The sequence below is a fragment of the Abramis brama genome (assembly GCF_963993115.1).
Source record: "Abramis brama genome assembly, chromosome: 11".
In the NCBI taxonomy this organism is placed as follows: Eukaryota; Metazoa; Chordata; class Actinopteri; order Cypriniformes; family Leuciscidae; genus Abramis; species Abramis brama.
The window spans coordinates 16,198,804-16,220,355 of record NC_139973.1 but is presented as its reverse complement, the minus strand read 5'-3'; the positions used below and the strand labels follow the sequence as shown (position 1 = coordinate 16,220,355).

General features: G+C 36.3%; 1 protein-coding gene across 4 annotated transcripts in view; it reads right to left on the bottom strand.

Moving 5' to 3' along the window:
* Window positions 1-5,732: 5,732 nt before the first annotated feature.
* The window catches only part of lepr (leptin receptor), a gene marked incomplete at its 5' end in the record, with an annotated part of 57,911 nt that continues 42,091 nt past the window's right edge, over window positions 5,733-21,552 (bottom strand). For 3 of the 4 annotated variants that reach the window (XM_084128735.1, XM_084128734.1, XM_084128732.1), the window contains 12 exons: window positions 5,733-6,936; window positions 7,529-7,604; window positions 11,063-11,156; window positions 11,429-11,506; window positions 12,219-12,422; window positions 12,808-13,024; window positions 13,144-13,229; window positions 17,319-17,472; window positions 19,755-19,906; window positions 20,664-20,899; window positions 20,988-21,093; window positions 21,192-21,464. In XM_084128735.1, the coding sequence (XP_083984861.1) occupies window positions 6,193-6,936; window positions 7,529-7,604; window positions 11,063-11,156; window positions 11,429-11,506; window positions 12,219-12,422; window positions 12,808-13,024; window positions 13,144-13,229; window positions 17,319-17,472; window positions 19,755-19,906; window positions 20,664-20,899; window positions 20,988-21,093; window positions 21,192-21,464 (2,420 nt within the window). In that variant the 3' untranslated portion in view covers window positions 5,733-6,192. The remainder of the gene's footprint in view (window positions 6,937-7,528; window positions 7,605-11,062; window positions 11,157-11,428; window positions 11,507-12,218; window positions 12,423-12,807; window positions 13,025-13,143; window positions 13,230-17,318; window positions 17,473-19,754; window positions 19,907-20,663; window positions 20,900-20,987; window positions 21,094-21,191; window positions 21,465-21,552) is intronic. The other variant, XM_084128733.1, reaches the window with a different exon arrangement.

The window sequence follows — 21,552 nt, the reverse complement described above, 5'->3', positions numbered from 1 at the left end:
GTAATACACGCTCGCTTTTGCAGATGATGAAAGAGGTCGTGGATGCTGTGGTGAGAGATTGCTGAAGTACACACAATGGAACGGAGAGAGGTAAGTAGCTGAGTGATGACAGGAATCAGGAAGACGATGGAGACTTTGGAGAAACTGGACGGTAGACGATCACACTAAACATCAATCGTATGAAGGTAAGAGTAACAGGGAAGTAAGTCCTTACTCAAACGAGACCAGACGATGTGACTGTGTGAGGTGAGTGCTTTTGTGCTAACTGTGCTGATGATCAGATGACGTGCAGGTGCGGGTGATTAGTACTCTGGTGACAGCAATCTCTGTGATTGCGTGGTGGTGGAGCCTGGCTGATCCCTGACAGTAACAAGCATGTATTGCTTCCAAATCTTCAGACATAAGGTTATTTTTAGGGGCCAAGCACCATATCTGTTGTTTTTCTTTTTATTCTATGTGTTCTGACTGGAGTCTGTGGCAGCTGTGAAAATGCTTAGACAGACTAGGGTGGATCGCAATATCCCTGGTCACGGTGCCAGTTTCACAAGCCCCTCTAGTGTCACCAACAGTTCAAAAATCTTTAGACAAAATACATTTGATCTAATAGCTTCTGAACAAAAGGCCTATAGAAACAAAATGTAATATTTTCTCTCAGATGACATGAGGACACCATACAAGTGCAGCATTTGCTTCACATATTAAGATTAAACTTCCTATGTTATGGTCAATGTGTACACTGTGTCAAACACTTTCATATACTGATGTATACCTGTCAGAAATTGAACAAAAGAAACACTTTATCACACATTAATGTCAACAACATTAATTGTTAATTGTTAAATTAATCAGCCAATAAATTAATGTTGGTTCTTTTTATCAATTCAAATTATTTTTTACCATGCACTCAGCTAAGACTGAACATGGTTTCAACATATGAATAAAAAGAAGACATTTTTCTTGAGCACCAAATCAGAATGATTTCTGAAGGATCATGTGACAATGAAGACTGGCACTGGCTTTGCCATCACAGGAATAAATAGCATTTTTAAATATATTAAATTGTATTAAATATTGTAATAATGTTGCACAATACTACTGTTTTTCCTGTAGCCTATTTTTGATCAAATAAATGCAGCCTTGGCGAGCATAAGGATCAGATTTTATGTTGAGTTGTCGAGGGATTCTTTAAAGCAGATGTGTCTGTTAGCTGAGCAGGATAAGCAGGATATAAGAATGAGTGAGTGCATGACCAATTAACCTGTCTCTAATGAGATCGTTAAAGCTGTCTTAAGTAGATTACGGAGCGGTGTCGAAGTATCAGAGATGAGGAGTGCACTCAGACCTGTTGATTAAACCATTATTGGATTGTGTCTGTTTTCCATCTCAAAGATATGATTGGGAAATAGGCCCTTTTAATTTTTGTAAAGCTAAAGACAATTACAATTAATAATTTAATTGTTGCATAAAAGCAAGGTGACAGGAGGTCCATATAGGATGACATACAGCATTTAGACATTTCTTTTAAAAAATATGTTTTGAAATAGATAATGTTATGCTGATGTATACTGTTTATATTTTATGGGAACATTCTATTGACGTAATTGTTTTTATACTGTGCAAACTGTATTTTCTATCCCCTTACACTAACACCACCCCATACCCATCATACAAAACCTGCTGCATTTTAACATTTTTAAGAAACCTTTAATATTTTTATTTTTATACCAGATTTACAAATAATGACGTCCATAAAGGGAGGTTTCTGGAATAGTTTATATATATATATATATATATATATATATATATATATACAGTATATATATATATATATATATATATATATATATATATATATATACTATATTATATATTATATAGGCTACTATATATACTATATATTTTTGTGAATAGTGTGTATATATATATATATATATATATATATATATATATATATATACTATACACAAACACAGTACATATACTATAATACAATAAAAAAAGGACTGATATGCATGAGTATAATGCGCTGGCAGGTGTATGATGGCAAATAAGAGTGTTACAGTGCCATCTGTTGGCCACCTAGAAGCAGTGAAATTTCCTCTAATCATAGGAGAACCAACGCAGACAAATCAATATGGAAATACCAAGTGCTATGAATCAATTTGGATATACCAAGTGCTATGAATCAATATGGATATACCAAGTACGGCTTACAGCTGTGTAGTGTGGTTTGTCCTGCATCCTGCAGATACAAGTCTATGAAAGTTTTGCTTTAGTTTTTGGGAAGTACTCTCTCCACCATGACCACTTGTTCTTTAATTGATTTTAAAAAGAGAATTTTACTTAACTTAGAATAATAATTTTATTCTATTTAATTTTATTTGTTTATTTATATTTTATTTATTCATTATAATTAAATACACATGGATGACAAAAAACGTTACAACTGAAACACACAAACATGTGCATTTACATGTAGAATTCCCTCAAACAATTGTAGCAGTGAACAAATTTACAAAAATAAAAAGTACAAAAGTATATATATATACACCGATTCGATATTTCTCTTCTTTTTTTACCCATAATGAATGGGCACGTTTGCTGTCAGAGCTACACACCCCAGTATACATGATGAGGCGTGCGTAAATTAAAGGTAGGGTAGGCAATTTTGGAGCGGCTAGCGAAAACAAGTGAGCTTTGAAAGCATTAGATCTCACCTTTGCAAAGCCTTACGGAACGTGCTGATGATGTGCAGTCTGCGCAAGCAGGGTTCACGGAGGTATGGAAATACATACACTGACAGGCAGGGAGGACATTGTATCATTGCATTCTGACCAAAAAATATGTTGGCCCTGAGACTTCCACATATGATATACATGTACATTTTTATGAATGAATGAATGAATTAAGTTTTTATAGTGCATTTCCTATGTACTACTGCACACCCAAAGCTCTTTACAATCATGTCAGGGGTCTCTCCTCAACCACCACCAGTGCTCAGCATCCACTTGGATGATGCGGCGGCAGCAACAGTTCAACAGGCACCGCACCAGTGCGCTCACCACACACCAGCTGTAAGCGCAGAGAAGAGAGAGTGATCGAGCCAGTTCAAAGGATGGGGGTTATTAGGAGGCCATGATTGGCAAGGGACATTGAGGGAATGTGGCCAGGACACAGGGGTTACACCCTACTCTTTTACAAGAAGTGCCATAGGATTTTTAATGACCACAGAGAGTCAGGACCTCGTTTTAATGTCTCATAAGGAGGATGCTTGTTACAGTATCGTGTCCCCGTCACCATACTGGGGCGTAGGACCCACACAGACCAGGCGGTGAGCACCCCCTGCTGGCCTCACTAACACATCTTCCAACAGCAACCTAGCCTATAGTAATCCTCTTTATTTGGATTTTCCATTTTATTTGATTAAATTATATTTTATGTCTTGAAATCAATCATCTTATAATGTTTTTTCAAGGCAAACGCATTCAATGTTAAAGGCGGCAGGCATAGCTTATGTAAACAGATAGATGTATACAAGCTTTATTTCTTAATTTCTTAAAACAATATGTAGAAATGTTGTAACTAATTAAATAGAAGTAAACAAATTGACCATAACTGCAATAAATAGTTTATTCTGACCAGAAAAATAGATAAGAAATACATGAGTACTGTACACACATTCCTACTGATTGATATATATTTAACCAGTTACATTTAACCCTCATTTCATCAAAAATGACCATACACTGAAAATAGATGACATTTTGTAGACTTAAAATATTTGAGTTTCCAAACACAGACCTCACTGACAAAATATACATTCATATTGAATGAATAAGCCCAATGTAAAAGCAGACATGAGAAGCTATTTCTTCACAAAGCTGATCTTAAAAAGTCTCTTCATTTATAAGCTGGACTTGATGAAGCACAAACAGCCACTAAAGCGCGACTGCGACTGTGACCACCACACTGAGAGAGTAAATAAAGTCCTTCCTTCTTCGGTCTCTTCCTGCGATAGCACTTCATTCATTTACTTCAGCCTTCAAACACTTACGAAATGTTCCATGTGATGAAGGTGGAAAGCAGCGGGTTCCTGCAATGAATGCTGATCATCAACCCATCAGAGACATTCAGAGTTTAAACTGTGCTTGGATGCCCTTATCAGCAGAGCTTGGGAAATCTGGCTGTAAACCTTCAAATGTATAATGTATTAGAGGTGAGTCAAACCGATCAAAAAGAGTCAGCTAAAACACTCAGTTGGTAGGAGGTGAAACGTGACAATGTTTTGGTTGTTTTACTCAAGATAGATGAAATTAGGGCATGGAATGAATGGCAGATATTGTTGGATACAGGTTGAGGGTAGAAAGTAGGGCTGCACGATTAATGGAAATAAAACCTTTTAATTGTAATTTAATTTAAAAAATATATGCGCTGCATGTTTCAGAGTGAAGCACCACATAGTGTTGTTTTACACACACTCAGCTCATAATCTGGGGCCTCATTTATAACCGTTGCGTACGCACAAAACAGGCCCTGAAAGAGGCGTACGCCACTTCCGACGCATAAGCTGTGATTTATAAAAACAAACTTGACGGGAAAATTTGCGCACCTGCACGCAAACTCTGACCCATGCGTACGAACGTTTTGGAGATGGAGCAGTTTGGCGACACCGATGGTGAGCTGGAGTTAAATGTCTTTTTGGTCACTTTTAGACAGAAAATCTAAAGAAAATTAAACATACAGAAAGATAATACAAATATAATTTCACTCACCAAGCTGTTACATGAAACAAATATCCATCCCTTCTTAAATGTCCGCGTCAGCGAGCGCGTTGGGCCGTTTAGTGAAACTGACGCAAATAACAGTTTAAATAAATAAAATAATGATTTAAACTATGTTTTGCTTCTGATATAAACATTTAGATTAAATATGCCATTCAAATTAATGGAGTTAAACACTTAAACATGAAATTATTACTGAGAAGTTACAACATTTTTATTTTCAATCAATAGAAATATTTGTTGTGGATGCGATGCTTTTTAACACTTTTCCTGTGGCGTGCTGTGTTTTAATGTTTTAACCACAGAGATGATTGCTTATCATGATAATACCAGATTGTCTGAGAAAATAGTTTTGAAAAGGTCTATCCGTTTCCATTAAAAATATAAATCAATTAAAAATACAATTCGGCCAGTGGAAAAGATTGAGAAAAACTTTCTCTGAAATGTATTTTACACTATTTGATTTATGTATTCAAAAACAAGGCAAGGATAGGCAACTACTTGATTTTTATTAATGTAGCCCTAATGCGTCTTGTACCGTTAAACGTTATCACGTGGATGAATAATCATATGCAAATGATATGCAGATGAGGATCTTCATAGTAAAACTAGGCGTTGTAAGCTCCATATATGGTTATTTCGGGGTGGAGACACATGTGCGCACAATCTTCCGCTGACTGGGATTTATAAAGTGAATTCTGCGCAGGTTCTGGCGTACGAACGGTTTTATAAGTCTGAATATTTTTTTGCGTACGCCATTTTTGGCTTTCAGGCGCACGTACATTTTTAGTAAGGTTCCTACGCACAGTTTTATAAATGAGACCCCTGGTGTTTTCAGTGTCTTTCAGGAAATGCTGCTCCACACAAACTCATCTCTGCATTTGCTCTGTATCTGGTTAACCTATGCGTTGCGTAAAAACTTGCGTAGCTGATGGTTTAATTTTTGAAAATGAAGAAATTAAGACAGCCATTCATATTAGTAATGTAATTTTATACTGTAAAATAATTTTTGGCATAATTATTATATTTTTTTCTTAATGTTTTTATTTTACAGTGAAATATTACAATAGTAATATTTTTATTTTGCCATGTATTTTTCTTTTAGTAATAATAATAATAATCTTAATAAAAACTGATAATAACATATATAATTTTATAGTAATGCTGTATTTTATAATCACAAAATTAGCGATTTTTTCCCTCGAATTGTTCAGCCTGGAGCTTTAAAAAAAGAAACCACTTTTTAAACAGAAGTCACAAATTCAATCAGAATTATTATTTTTTTAATTCGATTTCTTTTCCCCAAATCCTGCAGCCCTGATGGAAAGCCACTGAGGCATTTTATGAACTTCCATCCAGTGAGGAATAAAATTATCCCACATTACCACCAGGTGGTGCTGTTCTCATTATTTCAGGGTGGATTAATACATTCGGTTCGAAACTGAGGCAGATAAAGTGGAATGCTATGAGATACATTATTGGAATCGACGGCTGTGGAATTTTTGCCTTCCAGAAGAGGCCTGGCGTCCACCCTCATAACTACCTCATTCTTATCCTGTCCATCCTGTGCTTCCTCAATATCCTCTTCTCCTTCCTGCTTCTCCTCCTCATTCATCTCGAGGTAGTAGAGGTCTTTGGCTACACCGGTGCTTTCCGATGCTTCATAATCTTGTTCCGATGTTTCCGAGAACTCTTCCACGGAGTTGTAGGAGCTGGAATGGCGAGGATTGGTGCTGTCCAAGCACACGTCCCAGAGTCCTCCAGGGAAGGAGCCAGAAATGTCTGAGTTGTTGGCAGAGAAGTTGCCTTCGTCGCTGGAGCTGCTCAGACTCTCCTGCTGCTTTTGAAGGAGAGCAGGCTGATCGGAGAGGAGAACGGTCGAGTACGTCACTGAGGACTGGCCTGATGTTTCTGGGGTAGCAGCGGCAGTGGAAGCCTCCAGTGATAAAGGTTCAGAGGAGTCTCCCAGACGGGCAGAGTCTGTGGTTTCCTGTTCTCCAGAGTTATAAATGAGTACTTCATTTTCTTTTTCATGTTCAAGCATGAGAGGAGGACATTTCTCGATTTCCACCTCACAGATGCTCTCAGAGACCAGCAGCAGTGGACAGGCAGTGAGACCTTCAGAGTGAGGGAACAGGTTCTCCATGGTGTCAATCTGCAAGGAGCAAGAAACAGAAGTGTTGTGGAAATGTGATAACTGATGTATTTTCAATGTGTTAAAACAGTTTCTCCTATCAGCTTTACCTGCAGCATAATGTTTACACAAATACCAGGGATGTGATTTTTCAGAATTTATACGGATTCAATTCGGTTCCATTCACATTTTTTTAATATAGTGCTTTTTTTTCATTACATATCATTCAAAATATTTCAAATATTACAATAAAGAAGCTAGAAGTGAGAGGGGAGAGAATTAAATAAAATTGAATTGAATTGAATGGGGTTGTTATGTTTACATTACATGCCTGAAATATATAACATTCCAGTGTCAATTTAATAAAAAGATCGCTTGTGTTTTCATTTATTAATTAAACAATGGTCCAATACAAACAATGGTTCTCTATGTGATGAAAAAACAACAACTGTGTACTCTGCTTAATTATGCCATTCAGATCCATCTCTCATTTGTACATTTAAAATATAATAATATATTTAGCCCTTAATAGAAAGGCAGAAATTTAAACTTAAAATGGTCTAATCTTCTGTCACTGGATGCTAATGTTTATGTGACAGTTGGTCATACTGACCTGCCTGAAGTCCATTCCTTTGGCCCAGGAGCAGTTGTTGGGATTTGGAACATCCTTCCACATGAGTTTTCTCATCCTGTAAGATGATGGATTATAGGATTATTATATTACTGAATTTTTGATCAAACAAATGTAGCCTTCTTCCGAAAACATTTCAAAAATGTACAGGCCGAAAATGTTTTTAACCTGTTAGCCAGCACTGTAATGTAAATGTATGTGTGTATATATGCACAAAATATATTTTGTACTCAAACATAAGAAAATAAAAACTTGATAAATAAAAATGAATTTGCACTTCTGCCACTCCTTAAACGGGCTTAATAGGCATGTCCCTTTTTGTGGTACCCATAGTCACGATATTATCCTTTGGGGAACAAGTCTAAACAGATGAGCAGCAATTTGATTGTATCAGTTACTTTGGTAATTATCTGTGAAATATTTACCCTCAAGCAAACTACACCATTGCTAAGAAAGAATGATTATGTACATTACATTCCTTATTCACTCTGTAAGCCCAGTTATGTATTGTAAATCTGACATGCAATACAACCAAACAAAATCCAATTCAAATCATCTTACAATGCCTTGCTTTAATTCAAACTTGTCTTACAAAATCAATATACCCTGTAGCTTCCAACAAACACATTCAATATTTTTAATGTGTTCTTCTGCTAGAATAAAGGTAACCTAGGTATATAAACAGATGGTCTGTGATTTTATAATCTGATTTGACAGATTTTTCTTTCAGGCCAGTTTTTTAGCCTTATTTATCCATTATCCATTGGTGAATAGAGCAGCAGAGCACAAACTGAATGTTGCATTAAAGCTCCCAGGCTATAATAACATGGTGTGCATATCCATGCATTTACAGTACCGGTACATACTTTGTCATGATAGTTGCATTGCAAAGCAATTAAATACTTACTATTAAGTCATATATAATTATTGCACATTATAATTTAACCTTAAATTAATTTTAATGTGAACAAAACATTTATCTAATCTTTAAGCTTTTTTAACTTAACTTAGCTTTGGTATGAAGTTAATATATTTTGATTGAATGATTTTGGCTGTCAAGCGATTACATTTTTTAGATTAATTAATTGGCACATCATGTAATTAATTAGATAAAAAAAGAAATGCTTATAATTTTGTAATTATGCAAATTAACCAAACGACAAATTTGGATGAGAAATTACCTCCAAAAGGTCATTTAAAATCATTGTTGTGTTAAATGAGAAAATCATCAAATAGACATTACAAAAATTAGTTTTAGAAAGAGCATTTTTATTTGATTCAACAGACCAAAACAGTTTGGTTACCAACATTCTTGAAAATATATTTTTTTATGTTCCGCAAAGGAAAGACATACAAGGTCACAGGTTTGAAACGACACGAGGGTGAGTAAATGTAAATGTAAATGTAAATAAACAGAATTTTCATTTTTGGGCAAACTATTCCCAAAATATATATATTTTTTTAATGAATGGATACTCTAAATAAGAAATTGAAACTGCCAGTAGGTGGCAGTAAATGTCTAAATGAGTCAGTCGTTGAGTTATTCATTCATTCATTTAATTGGCTGATTCATTCAGGAATTAAAGGAATAGTTCCCTTACAAATGAAAATTCTGTCATCATTTACTCACCCTCAAGTTGTTTCAAACCTCTATGAATTTCTTTCTTCTGCTGAAGAATGTCGGTAACCAGACAGTTAATATGTACCCCATTGACTTCCATAGTATTTTTTTTCCTACTATGGAAGTCAATGGGGTACATCAACTGTCTGGTTACCGACATTCTTCAAAATATCTTCTTTTGTGTTCAGCAGAAGTAAGAAATTCATACAGGTTTGAAACAACTGAGGGTGAGTAAATGATGACAGAATTTTTATTTTTAAGTGAACTATTTCTAAAAATGTAAACGGCTCTCTTTCCAAATGGGCCATTTGAGTCATTGGTTCACCAGATTGATTAGCTCAAAACGCAGATTCATTCAGAAAGGAAACACCACTGTGTTGCTCGGAGACACACAACAGTTCTGCTCTGGCTTTACAGGTAATATTTTCATTGACAAAATTGAGCAAAAACAGACAATATTGTGTCTAAACTGTAACACAACATTAACTTATTTATTGGACTGTTGTATAAAATCAATATCACATTTGCACTTATTTGGGACAAAAACAGCACTCATAATATTGTGCCTGTTACTTATGTTACTTATGTGACATTGGTCAACTATATCATATTATATAAATATGACAAAAATTCATACAGGGGTATTTTTGCCCTGATATCTTGAATTTTAGGGGCATTCTAACTGAATTCTATAGGCTCAATCAAGCAGTGAGTTGTTGCCCTGCATGTTTATGTTTTATGCTTTTTATGTTCATCACCAATCAACTGTATGAAAGATGACCTACGTAGTTCTGGGTTCTGGGGTGGGGCGGGTGCGTTAAAAGCGTTAAATAATTTTATTTGCGCTATTTTTCTCTAACTAATTAAATTAACGTTAAATCGACAGCCCTAAATTATTTTAAAGGTCCCGTATTATGCCCTTTTCACAAGATGTAAAATAAGTCTCTGATGTCCCCAGAGTGTGTATGTGAAGTTTCAGCTCAAAATACCCAACAGATCATTTTTTACTGCATGTTTAGTTTAAATTGTCATTTTTTGGGGCTCAGAAAAACGCGCTGTTTTAGTGTGTGCCCTTTAAATGCAAATAAGCTGCTGCTGGAAGACCCAGGGGGCGGAGCTTCATGAGCTCGCGCTCAGTCTCTCAGGACAATTTCATCTCACGGAATGATGATAATATCAGAAACTCTCAGTAACGGTGTTCATTTCGAGTCGGACAATAATGGCTACAGAGTCAGAGTGCTGTATAGAGATGGAACAGGTATAGTTTAGTAGTTTAATTACAGTTATTATAACGTATTTGTCATCTGCTTGTATGTATCCATTATTTATTAATAGCCTACAAGTCTGTTGTTTCGGACCAGGTCCGAATGATGATCAAAGATATACTGATGAGTTTAATAAAGTTTATTGTACATCACACAAAAGATGAAGCGTCAGTTTTACTTCAGAAAATCACCGTAAGAGCTGAGTAAACACAGTAAGTTATAAGAAGTGCGCAAGTACATAAACGAGTTGAGGGAGCATTCCTGTGGGCGGAGGTTAGTCAAAAAACGGTTCTAGTGACGTCATTAAAGAAGGAAGTAGAGGGATGTAGTCCAAACGATGTAGTTCGATGTAGGCGACTTATGTTAAATAAAATATCTCGCTTGCCATTGAACTTTGAGCTTTATAATTTTACAGATATTATTTATACTCTAACAACAACATTACACACTAACTAAAGTTTGAAACATGGGATCATGAAGAACGGGACCTTTAATCGTTTCACAAAATCAGTATATCAGATATTTGGCAGATCCCTGCAGTATCTCACTGGATACTCTAGGGGTCGCAGACAAAACCTATGATACTGCTTATCTTTATCTTGATCATGAGAAGATAGTTGTAGGTCTTACTGGTTTTGTGACATCATGAGTGTGACAAACAGCACCACTGACAGGAACGCAATGATCAATAGCAGTATGTACGCTGCAGGGTCGCCCCTAGTAGCTGGAAGACAAAACAAAAAACAACTTACATTCAAATCAACATGATTTTCCTAGATTTTCTTTAGATGAACATTTTTTATTTTTTCAGACAGCTATTTGTATAATGTGAACACAGTTGTCAGTCAATAAATTAATATTTTAGATAATACTACAATGTATGTCAACCAGGGACCACTTGCCAAACACCAAATGTGTGTAAAAAAAATGGCTTCAGTTGGTTAATTGATCAAATGATGACGTCAATGCATTGTTTGTCACTGCTATAAAACCCACCTGTGCATCGAACCGGCTCCCCCTCACCATCCACAAACACTGGATACAATGTGAACTCCTCTGAGCCATAAAAACGACCTGTACAAAAACAAGTTATTCTGTCATAGATAATTTCTACTTCTAAGAATAAACTCTTTTTTATATGTTTCATGTTCTGATATGAAAGCACATTTTATTTTATATCAAGCACAATAAAGACAATAAAGGTGGATTTGTTACTACCAATCTGGACAGTATCAAAAAACCTACTGCACCTGTGTCTATCATTACTGAAGTAATGTTAATGCATATACCGACAACTAAAATCAAATTTAAAGCTCAGGAGGAGAGAGAGCGAGTTTGAACGAGAGATGCAGTTTGCAGCTTTCTTATTCCTGCTTTTAACTTTTATTTCACACTGGTTTGTTTTCCTTTTTTATCAGTCATTATTGAAAACATTTCAGCTTCTTGCTTCTGTTGAACACAACAGAAGATATTTTAAAGAATGTTGGTAACCAGACAGTTGATGGTAGCCATTCAATTCCATAGTATTTTTTTTCATACTATGGAAGTCAATGGCGACTGTCAACTGTTTGATTACCAACATTCTTCGAAATAGTCAGTAGCGCTGTTTCGTGCTGGCATTGGCAGCGCATAAAGGCCAATTTTTGTAAAAGCAAAATGCTACTCTAAAAATGTTGTTAATGTTTAATACAAGCACTTTCAAGGACCTATGTTTGTTTTCATATACTTTCCAGTACTTGACATTCATGTGTCTAAAACCCTGAAAATATCAACAAAAATAACATACGGCAAAGAGAGAGATCCCTCGATGCGGACTGAACTCTGACCCACTGTAGCCTCTCAGTTAGAGATCCGTCCTGTTTAGGGTCTTTGTTCAGGTCTAACCATTCGATGACAAATGACTGAGGCGCCGGCTGATCAGGTAACAGGCTCCAGGAGAGATGCAGACAGCTCGCATTTGCAACTGCGCTGAACGAACGTACACATCGTCCTAAAAAAGGAAAGAAGGACATTATTAATTAAAATAATAGGGGAAACCTTATTATTTCTATGTGCGGGAACAGATAATAACAAGCAGGAACAAAATATCAGAGAATCCTATTATCTTTCATTGTATATATGTAATAACTAATCCAAATCATCTTCCCCAACATCACTTTCACCAACAAAACAACATTAAGCTTCTATTAAAACAGTTACTTCGAAAATTTAGGGCCGGATGGATTAAAACGCCATCATTAGGCACATACATAGACACATATTTAGTTTGAAGGCAAACAAAACTCCTTGCGCATCAAACACTGAAAATGCATTAGACTGAATATGAAAGAATTTTGTGTGATGTTATAGGAAGGATATGAAGCATGTCAGCTCACGTTTGGGTTGATGTAACAGCGTCATGTTGCTATTCCGTGTAGAGATGCCTAAAGCGTTGCGAGACATTACAGTGACTGTGTGCGCTTCCTCCCTCCACTGGAATGAGTGAAACTGAGCCAAGGTTGTTTCTTTTGACCTCACGGCTCCACCTGAGGCCTGGTGTTCAATCACGAGACCCTCCACACAACTATATGGATCTCCTGATAGGACAGGCTGCTAAAATTGACAAATAAACAAAAACAAAACAAAACCATTCAAGCTCAAACACAGCAAACTTTTTTATATCACAATAATTTGGCTACTAAAGAAAGTCAATCACGTCAATTATTACCAACCTTAAAGATCAGTGTGACACTTGTCACGTTCCTAGTAACAGGATCCTCTTGTAGAACGCGCCAGAAGTCTGGTCCCATTTCTGGTGCTGAAATGACAAGGCTATACAGTCATGATTATTTCCAGGACACTATATCTTATGTTCAAAAAGGTATATTAAAGCTGAAATAGAGTCTGGTCTTTTTAATAGACCATGTCTCATTGTCTCAATTTTATTTTTGGTCTTTTGAGAAAAGAAAAGAGGGGATGGGGAAACTATGGATGAATTAGAGGGGAATGGTATAGGTTGGGATCAAAAAAATTTTTTTAAAAAGAAGTCTACATACAGTAAAATACAGTATACAGTAAAAACAGGAATATTGTGATATACAACAATTTAATATAACAACATTCTAACATATTTAATATATATTTAATATATAAAAAAACATAATATATACAGTGAGGAAAATAAATATTTGAACACCCTGCTATTTTGCAAGTTCTCCCACTTGGAAATCATGGAGGGGTCTGAAATTGTCATCGTAGGTGCATGTCCACTGTGAGAGACATAATCTAAAAAAAAAAAATCCAGAAATCACAATATATGATTTTTTAACTATTTATCTGTATGATACAGCTGCAAATAAGTATTTGAACACCTGTCTATCAGCTAGAATTCTGACCCTCAAAGACCTGTTAGTCTGCCTTTAAAATGTCCACCTCCACTCCATTTATTATCCTAAATTAGATGCACCTGTTTGAGGTCGTTAGCTGCATAAAGACACCTGTCCACCCCATACAATCAGTAAGAATCCAACTACTAACATGGCCAAGACCAAAGAGCTGTCCAAAGACACTAGAGACAAAATTGTACACCTCCACAAGGCTGGAAAGGGCTATGGGGAAATTCCCAAGCAGCTTGGTGAAAAAAGGTCCACTGTTGGAGCAATCATTAGAAAATGGAAGAAGCTAAACATGACTGTCAATCTCCCTCGGACTGGGGCTCCATGCAAGATCTCACCTCGTGGGGTCTCAATGATCCTAAGAAAGGTGAGAAATCAGCCCAGAACTACACGGGAGGAGCTGGTCAATGACCTGAAAAGAGCTGGGACCACCATTTCCAAGGTTACTGTTGGTAATACACTAAGACGTCATGGTTTGAAATCATGCATGGCACGGAAGGTTCCCCTGCTTAAACCAGCACATGTCAAGGCCCGTCTTAAGTTTGCCAATGACCATTTGGATGATCCAGAGGAGTCATGGGAGAAAGTCATGTGGTCAGATGAGACCAAAATAGAACTTTTTGGTCATAATTCCACTAAACGTGTTTGGAGGAAGAAGAATGATGAGTACCATCCCAAGAACACCATCCCTACTGTGAAGCATGGGGGTGGTAGCATCATGCTTTGGGGGTGTTTTTCTGCATATGGGACAGGGCGACTGCACTGTATTAAGGAGAGGATGACCGGGGCCATGTATTGCGAGATTTTGGGGAACAACCTCCTTCCCTCAGTTAGAGCATTGAAGATGGGTCGAGGCTGGGTCTTCCAACATGACAATGACCCGAAGCACACAGCCAGGATAACCAAGGAGTGGCTCTGTAAGAAGCATATCAAGGTTCTGGCGTGGCCTAGCCAGTCTCCAGACCTAAACCCAATAGAGAATCTTTGGAGGGAGCTCAAACTCTGTGTTTCTCAGTGACAGCCCAGAAACCTGACTGATCTAGAGAAGATCTGTGTGGAGGAGTGGGCCAAAATCCCTCCTGCAGTGTGTGCAAACCTGGTGAAAAACTACAGGAAACGTTTGACCTCTGTAATTGCAAACAAAGGCTACTGTACCAAATATTAACATTGATTTTCTAAGGTGTTCAAATACTTATTTGCAGCTGTATCATACAAATAAATAGTAAAAAAAATCATACATTGTGATTTCTGGATTTTTTTTTTTAGATTATGTCTCTCACAGTGGACATGCACCTACGATGACAATTTCAGACCCCTCCATGATTTCTAAGTGGGAGAACTTGCAAAATAGCAGGGTGTTCAAATACTTATTTTCCTCACTGTATATATTTTTTGTTTACATATTTTTAGAATTCTCTGATGAATAGAAAGTTCAATGAACAGCATTCATTTAAAATAGAAATATGTAACTATAAAAAATGTTTTGGACTGTAGTGTACATAGGCATAACTCAAATGTAATTTCAAATTAATTTTTTAATTATAAACCAGTGTAAAAAAATGGAAATGAGAAATGGTCACAAAAAAACGTATTTAACCACCTTCAAAAATCCCAGTCCAAACCTAAATAGAAGTTGTTGGTCCCTTCATATAGTTGGATTGTTCTTAAATAAATGTCATACATTATAAAATAAATATTAATATAAGCATAATAAACTTAAATTAACCTTCATAAAAAGGACTATTTAATGTCATAATTGCACAGTAAGCATTTTTCATTCAGTAATCAAGTTATTTTTGGGACTTTTTGCCTTTATTTGGAAGGGACAAACCCAGAAAGACAGGAAACAATTGGATAGGAGAGAGAAGAATGGGATCGGGAAAGGACAATGAGCTACGAATCGCTCTCACCATACTGTATGTTGGAGCGCTGTCATTACTAGCTTATCATATGAAATATTTCTCTATTATCTGACACTAGCATACCTTCTGACTACAAACCTCCAGTTAAGTATTCTTGTAACTAAGAAAGAAGGTATGGCAAATTCCTACAACCCCATAATTAAGGTGCTGATACTGTACCAGACAAGAATGACTGTGATTATACCCTGAAATGCTGACGACACTCTGCTACCAATAGTTTCTTATGAAAGATGTCTCAGCGTGAGATCTGGCACTAGGCGACACCTCTGCATCAACTTAAAGATTTTAGAAAGGTTCTGTGAAGAGCTGACAAATGGTGTTGTAAGAACATATTGATCTTCACCTCAGCAGTTGCATTGCACTTTAGGTGGGTAATGTGTGGTACAATTTCCATTAACCCTAATGGATTTTCTATTGTAACTCTGTTCAGTTCAAAACATTCTCAATATGAAGACAAAGCCAATTAATATATGCAGGGCCATTTAAATTATTACAGTCAAACTAACAAATTAAACCAATGAGTAACTTATATTCAGGGTTTCTGACAACAAAAATAAAACAATAAAATAAAATTCTAAATTGTCATCATCAGCCCATCCTTGTAAACATCACTTATACATCATTCATATAAAGATCTCACAAATTACAAAAGTACTCATGACTCATGTACATACAAATGGTTATTATAAAGCAGGTGTGTATTCAGAATAAGTGAAGAATCACATGGGCTACCAAGGCCAAAATGAAAGAATGATTTCTTCTGATTTATTTATTTATTTCAGTTCCAGTCTGGTCTTCTTTTATGCTGTTGTCATACATATTGGCAAAGTAATGTGGGTTTCATCACAAATGATTTAAAAAAAAATTATCAAATTTCTATTCCATATATTTTTTGTTATACAATAGTGACCAAAAGTGATGTCCGAGGGGATATTTGTTTTTAATGACCGTACAAGTTCGATTAAACCATCGAAAAATAAGGAAGATGTTTCATATTTTTTAAATATATTAAATATGAGGGAAGAACAAAACACTTAATTTGGTTATGGTATTTATCTGACAAAATGATTTGTCAAAAAGGCAAACTACAACTAAAGGTATTATTTTACTATGCAAAAAAAATAAAAAATCCTTAGAAAAACAAAAAGCTCACAGGAAAAAAGTATACACTGACTACAACAGACAACAAAAGTTTTTTCAAGATGTTGACAATTTTCTTGTGATCTCCACATAACAAAAGTTGTTTTCCTTAAATCTTAATTTCCTTGTGATCTCTACATAACAAAAAAGTTTTCTTGATCTCAATTTAAAAGTTGTTTTTTCTTGTTTTTCTTGATCTGGAGGTAACAAAAGCTATTTCTTTGACAAGAGACTCAAGCTGAAATAGTTCAGACATTTGAGGAGGACTATGACACTATCGTCGACACTACAGTCTGCATGGTTATAGAATGATATTTGACAAATAAATGGTTTGCGAATAACGAGAGAAATGGTGAGCAATTAATAGCTGTTGCTTTGTTGAGATTAGGAGAAAATTAAGGCTTCTGTATAACATAAATAATAGTAGCAGAACTATATTGATAACTTTACCTTTCCTGTTGTAAACAATCGAAGTGTGACTGCTGCTCCAGTCACTCCAGTATCCAGAGCCATTCAGTCTTTTACAGCGAACTTCTACTTTAAACTGAACACAGGAATCTTCAAGCGGAATCTCTGCCTGTTCTTTCGATAGAGAACGGATGACCTGTAAATGCCACAGAAAATTGAAGACATTATCCCTGAGTACAGAATATAACCATCTTCCTTTTGAAATCTAAAAAGGATGAATTGAAAATTAAGGGTTAGTTCACCCAAAAATGAAAATTATGTCATTAATGACTCACCCTCATGTCGTTCCAAGCCCGTAAGACCTCCGTTCATCTTCGGAACACAGTTTAAGATATTTTAGATTTAGTCCGAGAGCTTTCTGTCCCTCCATTGAAAATGTATGTACGGTATACTGTCCATGTCCAGAAAGCTAATAAAGACATCATCAAAGTAGTCCAAGTGACTACAGTGGCTCAATCTTAAGTTTATAAAGCGACGAGAATACTTTTTGTGTGCAAAAAAAATAAAAAAAATAACGACTTTATTCCACTATTCATTTCCTTCTCTGGGCCTCGAGTTAGTTCACGTAGTATAACTGCGTAGCGCATCTGTGTTGTACGTCACACGTAGGCTCACTATTGGCCGACGCTGGTCATGTGTGTGATGCGTGTGACGTACAACCCAGACACGCTACGCAGTTATACTACGTGATACCGTACATACTAGGGGTGTGACGAGATCTCGTGTTACGAGATCTCGCGAGATTAAAACGCGACGAGATTTCTCGTCGAGGTGAAACTTTGTCTCGTGAGTAAAAAAAAAAAAAAAAAAAAAAAAAAAACTTTGTCTCGTGAGTTGTTGTGATGTAAGCGTGATGGAGCGTGAGGGTGAAATTTGTATTGAAGATGCCCCTGCCACTTTTAAATCATTTGTGTGCCGGGCCAATCACACACACACTCCGCACACACACACACTCACTGTCCCTCGCTCACTCACTCACTCGCGCGCACACACACACACGCTCACTCGCACGCACACTCACTGTAACCGCACTCTCACTCACTCTCGCTCACACTCAACCCGTCGTGGAGGACCGTTAAAATTAAACATGCTAGTCTTTCTGTCGTGATGTCGTGAAGCATCACAGACGCGTTGTCGCCCACTATGACACACTATACGAAATGAAACGATCGAATCTTGCGTCCCGACGCCCGTTGTCCTTTACGAGTCTCCACGAAACGGATCGTGCCAAAATCGCGCTAAAATAGTGTAATCTGAACCAGGCAGGTAATAAACATTTGACCTATCGCGCAAAGAACCTATTAAAGCACTAATACATGGGAACAGTAGGGCCTATAGCTTAAAGTCATATCGACATCGCAATATTAAACAATGTTATCGCACATCGCAGCTTTTCCTCATATCGTGCAGCCCTAGTTACTGCCCAAAGGTCTCAACTGCTGCCAGAAATCGTCGACATGCTTATATTCTTGAAAAAGAACATGACCATAATCTTAGGCTTATCTTAGTTAATTTATCTCTTTTTCATGCTTGAAGAAAAAAATTGTTTCTGTTTGAACTTGTAGTTTTGAGAGAGCAGTACTTTGATTATGGATACACACTTACTGTTTGCACTTAAAGTGTTATTTCAGTTATTTATATTTATTTTATTTATACTGTTTTATTTTTTTATGTTCGATTTGTGGAAAGGAGTTAGATTTCTCATGTGAAATCGTACAGGGAGAAGTAGAGTTTATAGCAAAACATTTTGCAGTGTTTGCATGTCCTTTACTGCATAGAATTCATTAAAATAGAAGTAAAATAACATTCAGTACAAGTTGATTTCAAAATGCACATAAATTGTTTTGCATTTTGTGATTTTCAGTTGAATAAAAGACTATTTTCCATTCATATATTTCATCATTGAGGATTTCTTAAAAATTGTGTAAAAATCTCGTCTTGTCTCGTTCTCGTGAACCCAATCTCGTGTCTCGTCTCGTCTCGTGGAGTAAGCGTCTCGTCACACCCCTAGTACATACATTTTCAATGGAAGGACAGAAAGCTCTCGGACTAAATCTAAAATATCTTAAACTGTGTTCCGAAGATGAACGGAGGTCTTACGGGCTTGGAACGACATGAGGGTGAGTAATTAATGACATAATTTTCATTTTTGGGTGAACTAACCCTTTAAGTTCTAAGAAGTTTGGTGGGCATAAGAAGAGGAACGTTTAACTTTGATTTATTAATTTAGGATCAGTCTAGCTAATCATTTCAATCCGAAACATCTCAATTACAGATAAACAGATCAGACCACCGTACTTCATTGCCTTCCCCCTGTGATGGAGCACTATGCATGAAGCATTAGCTCAAATATATTTTCTTCAGCTGTCTGGTTTCATTGTTCACCTGAGACCCCATCTTCCAAAAACTTCTTCCTACCTCCCATTGCACATTTGCCATCCCACGCAAAGCCACGAAGCGCAGCTCATACTCCATGTCATATACAGGTAAAATGGGACGTCTCCACTTTACGCTCAAGGTTTTGTTTGGCAAAGTGATCGCTTCAAGGACTGAGGGAGGAGATGGTTTCACTTTGAAAAACACAGAGGGAAATTGTTATTCATCTCAGTTTGCAACGTGAATACAGTGGCAAGAACAGGATGCCTTAAACTAATTAAAAGTGACAGCAGAGACATTAAAAAATTTAAATATATATATATACATATATATTTTTTTTTATTTTTTTATTTTTTTATTTCCTATTCATCAAAGAATCCTGAAAAAAAAAAAATGGTTTCCACAAAAGCATTAAGCAGCACAACCATTTTCAACTGTGTAATAAGAAATGTTACAGAATCACCAAATCAGCATATTAGAATGATTTCTGAAGGATCATGTGACACTGAACACTGGAATAATGATGCTTAAAATTCAGCTTTGCCATAACAAGAATAAATTGCACTGTAAAAATGGTTAAAAGAGAAAACAGTTTTTTTAAACTGCAATAATAGTTTACAATATTACTATTTTACTGTATTTTTGTTCAAATAAATTCAGCCTGGGTGAGCATAAGAGACTTAGACTCCAAACTTTTGAATGGTGTATATAATGTGTGTATATATATATATATATATATATATATATATATATATATATATATTTACATTTCAAAATACACTTATATCTAATTAAAACTAATATATAATATTATATTGATATATTTAATTTTCAGTGAAAGATTCCAGTTTCATTTGTCAGACAGCAATTCAGTCTGTAATTGAAAACCAACAGAATACTTCTAACTTTGGAGATTGGATCAGAATGCTGCTGGAAATCTTTGGAACTCACCATAGTCAAAGGGTAAAACATTGACAGGAAGTGATCTCACTTTGCCACGCCCTCCTTCCACTTCCAACCAGATTTTGTGGCAACGGAACAGGCTAAGGCCGCTTAAATTGCATTTTTTGTGGTCTTCTGCATCAAGTGGGCACTCCTTTACCAAAGACATGTTTTCTTCAGCTTCTTCACTGCCCTGCGTCTTTGCTATGGTTTCACATGTACCGTTTGATAAAACGTTATATTGTCTATAACAAAAATGTAAGATCTTTAGCATCTGTGCAGCAAACAATCTGACAGGAATAGAAAACGGATGAGCTATGATTGTGTTCATACCTGTAAAGGGGTCTGACCTGCGCCCAAACACTATTATTCCACTTACAGGCCATGGTGTCCACCTTTGAAATCTCGCTTTCGCAGGTAATATCTGCATTAAAACTCCCTGAAGAAAAGAGCCCATTTTAAATGATCTAGCTTTTCAAACAAGCAAAATTGGATTAACTGTCTGGATAAAGATGTCCTCCATAATTCATAGCCCACCTTCCGTGTATATTTTGGCATAGGGGATGCTGCAGTTGACCCTCTCTCCCAACTGTTGGCAGCACATCAGAGTATCAAACCCGGGTTCATCTACCTTCATAGTGACTGCGCTGACCTGATAGTTGATCACCCTGTACTGGCTTTCCGGAATCTTCTTTTGCCCATTTAGAAACCACACAGCTTTACTCGCACTCCAGCTGCGGTTGTGAAAGACGGCATAAACCGTTACCTCTGAACCGGGCGTCGTGAAGACTTCAGCAGGGATGTAACTGACTTTGAGGAGCAGAAAAAGATAGTGAGTGTTTTGAGCATTACACATACAAATAAATAAACCAAAATTTAGAAAACATGTGGCATATAA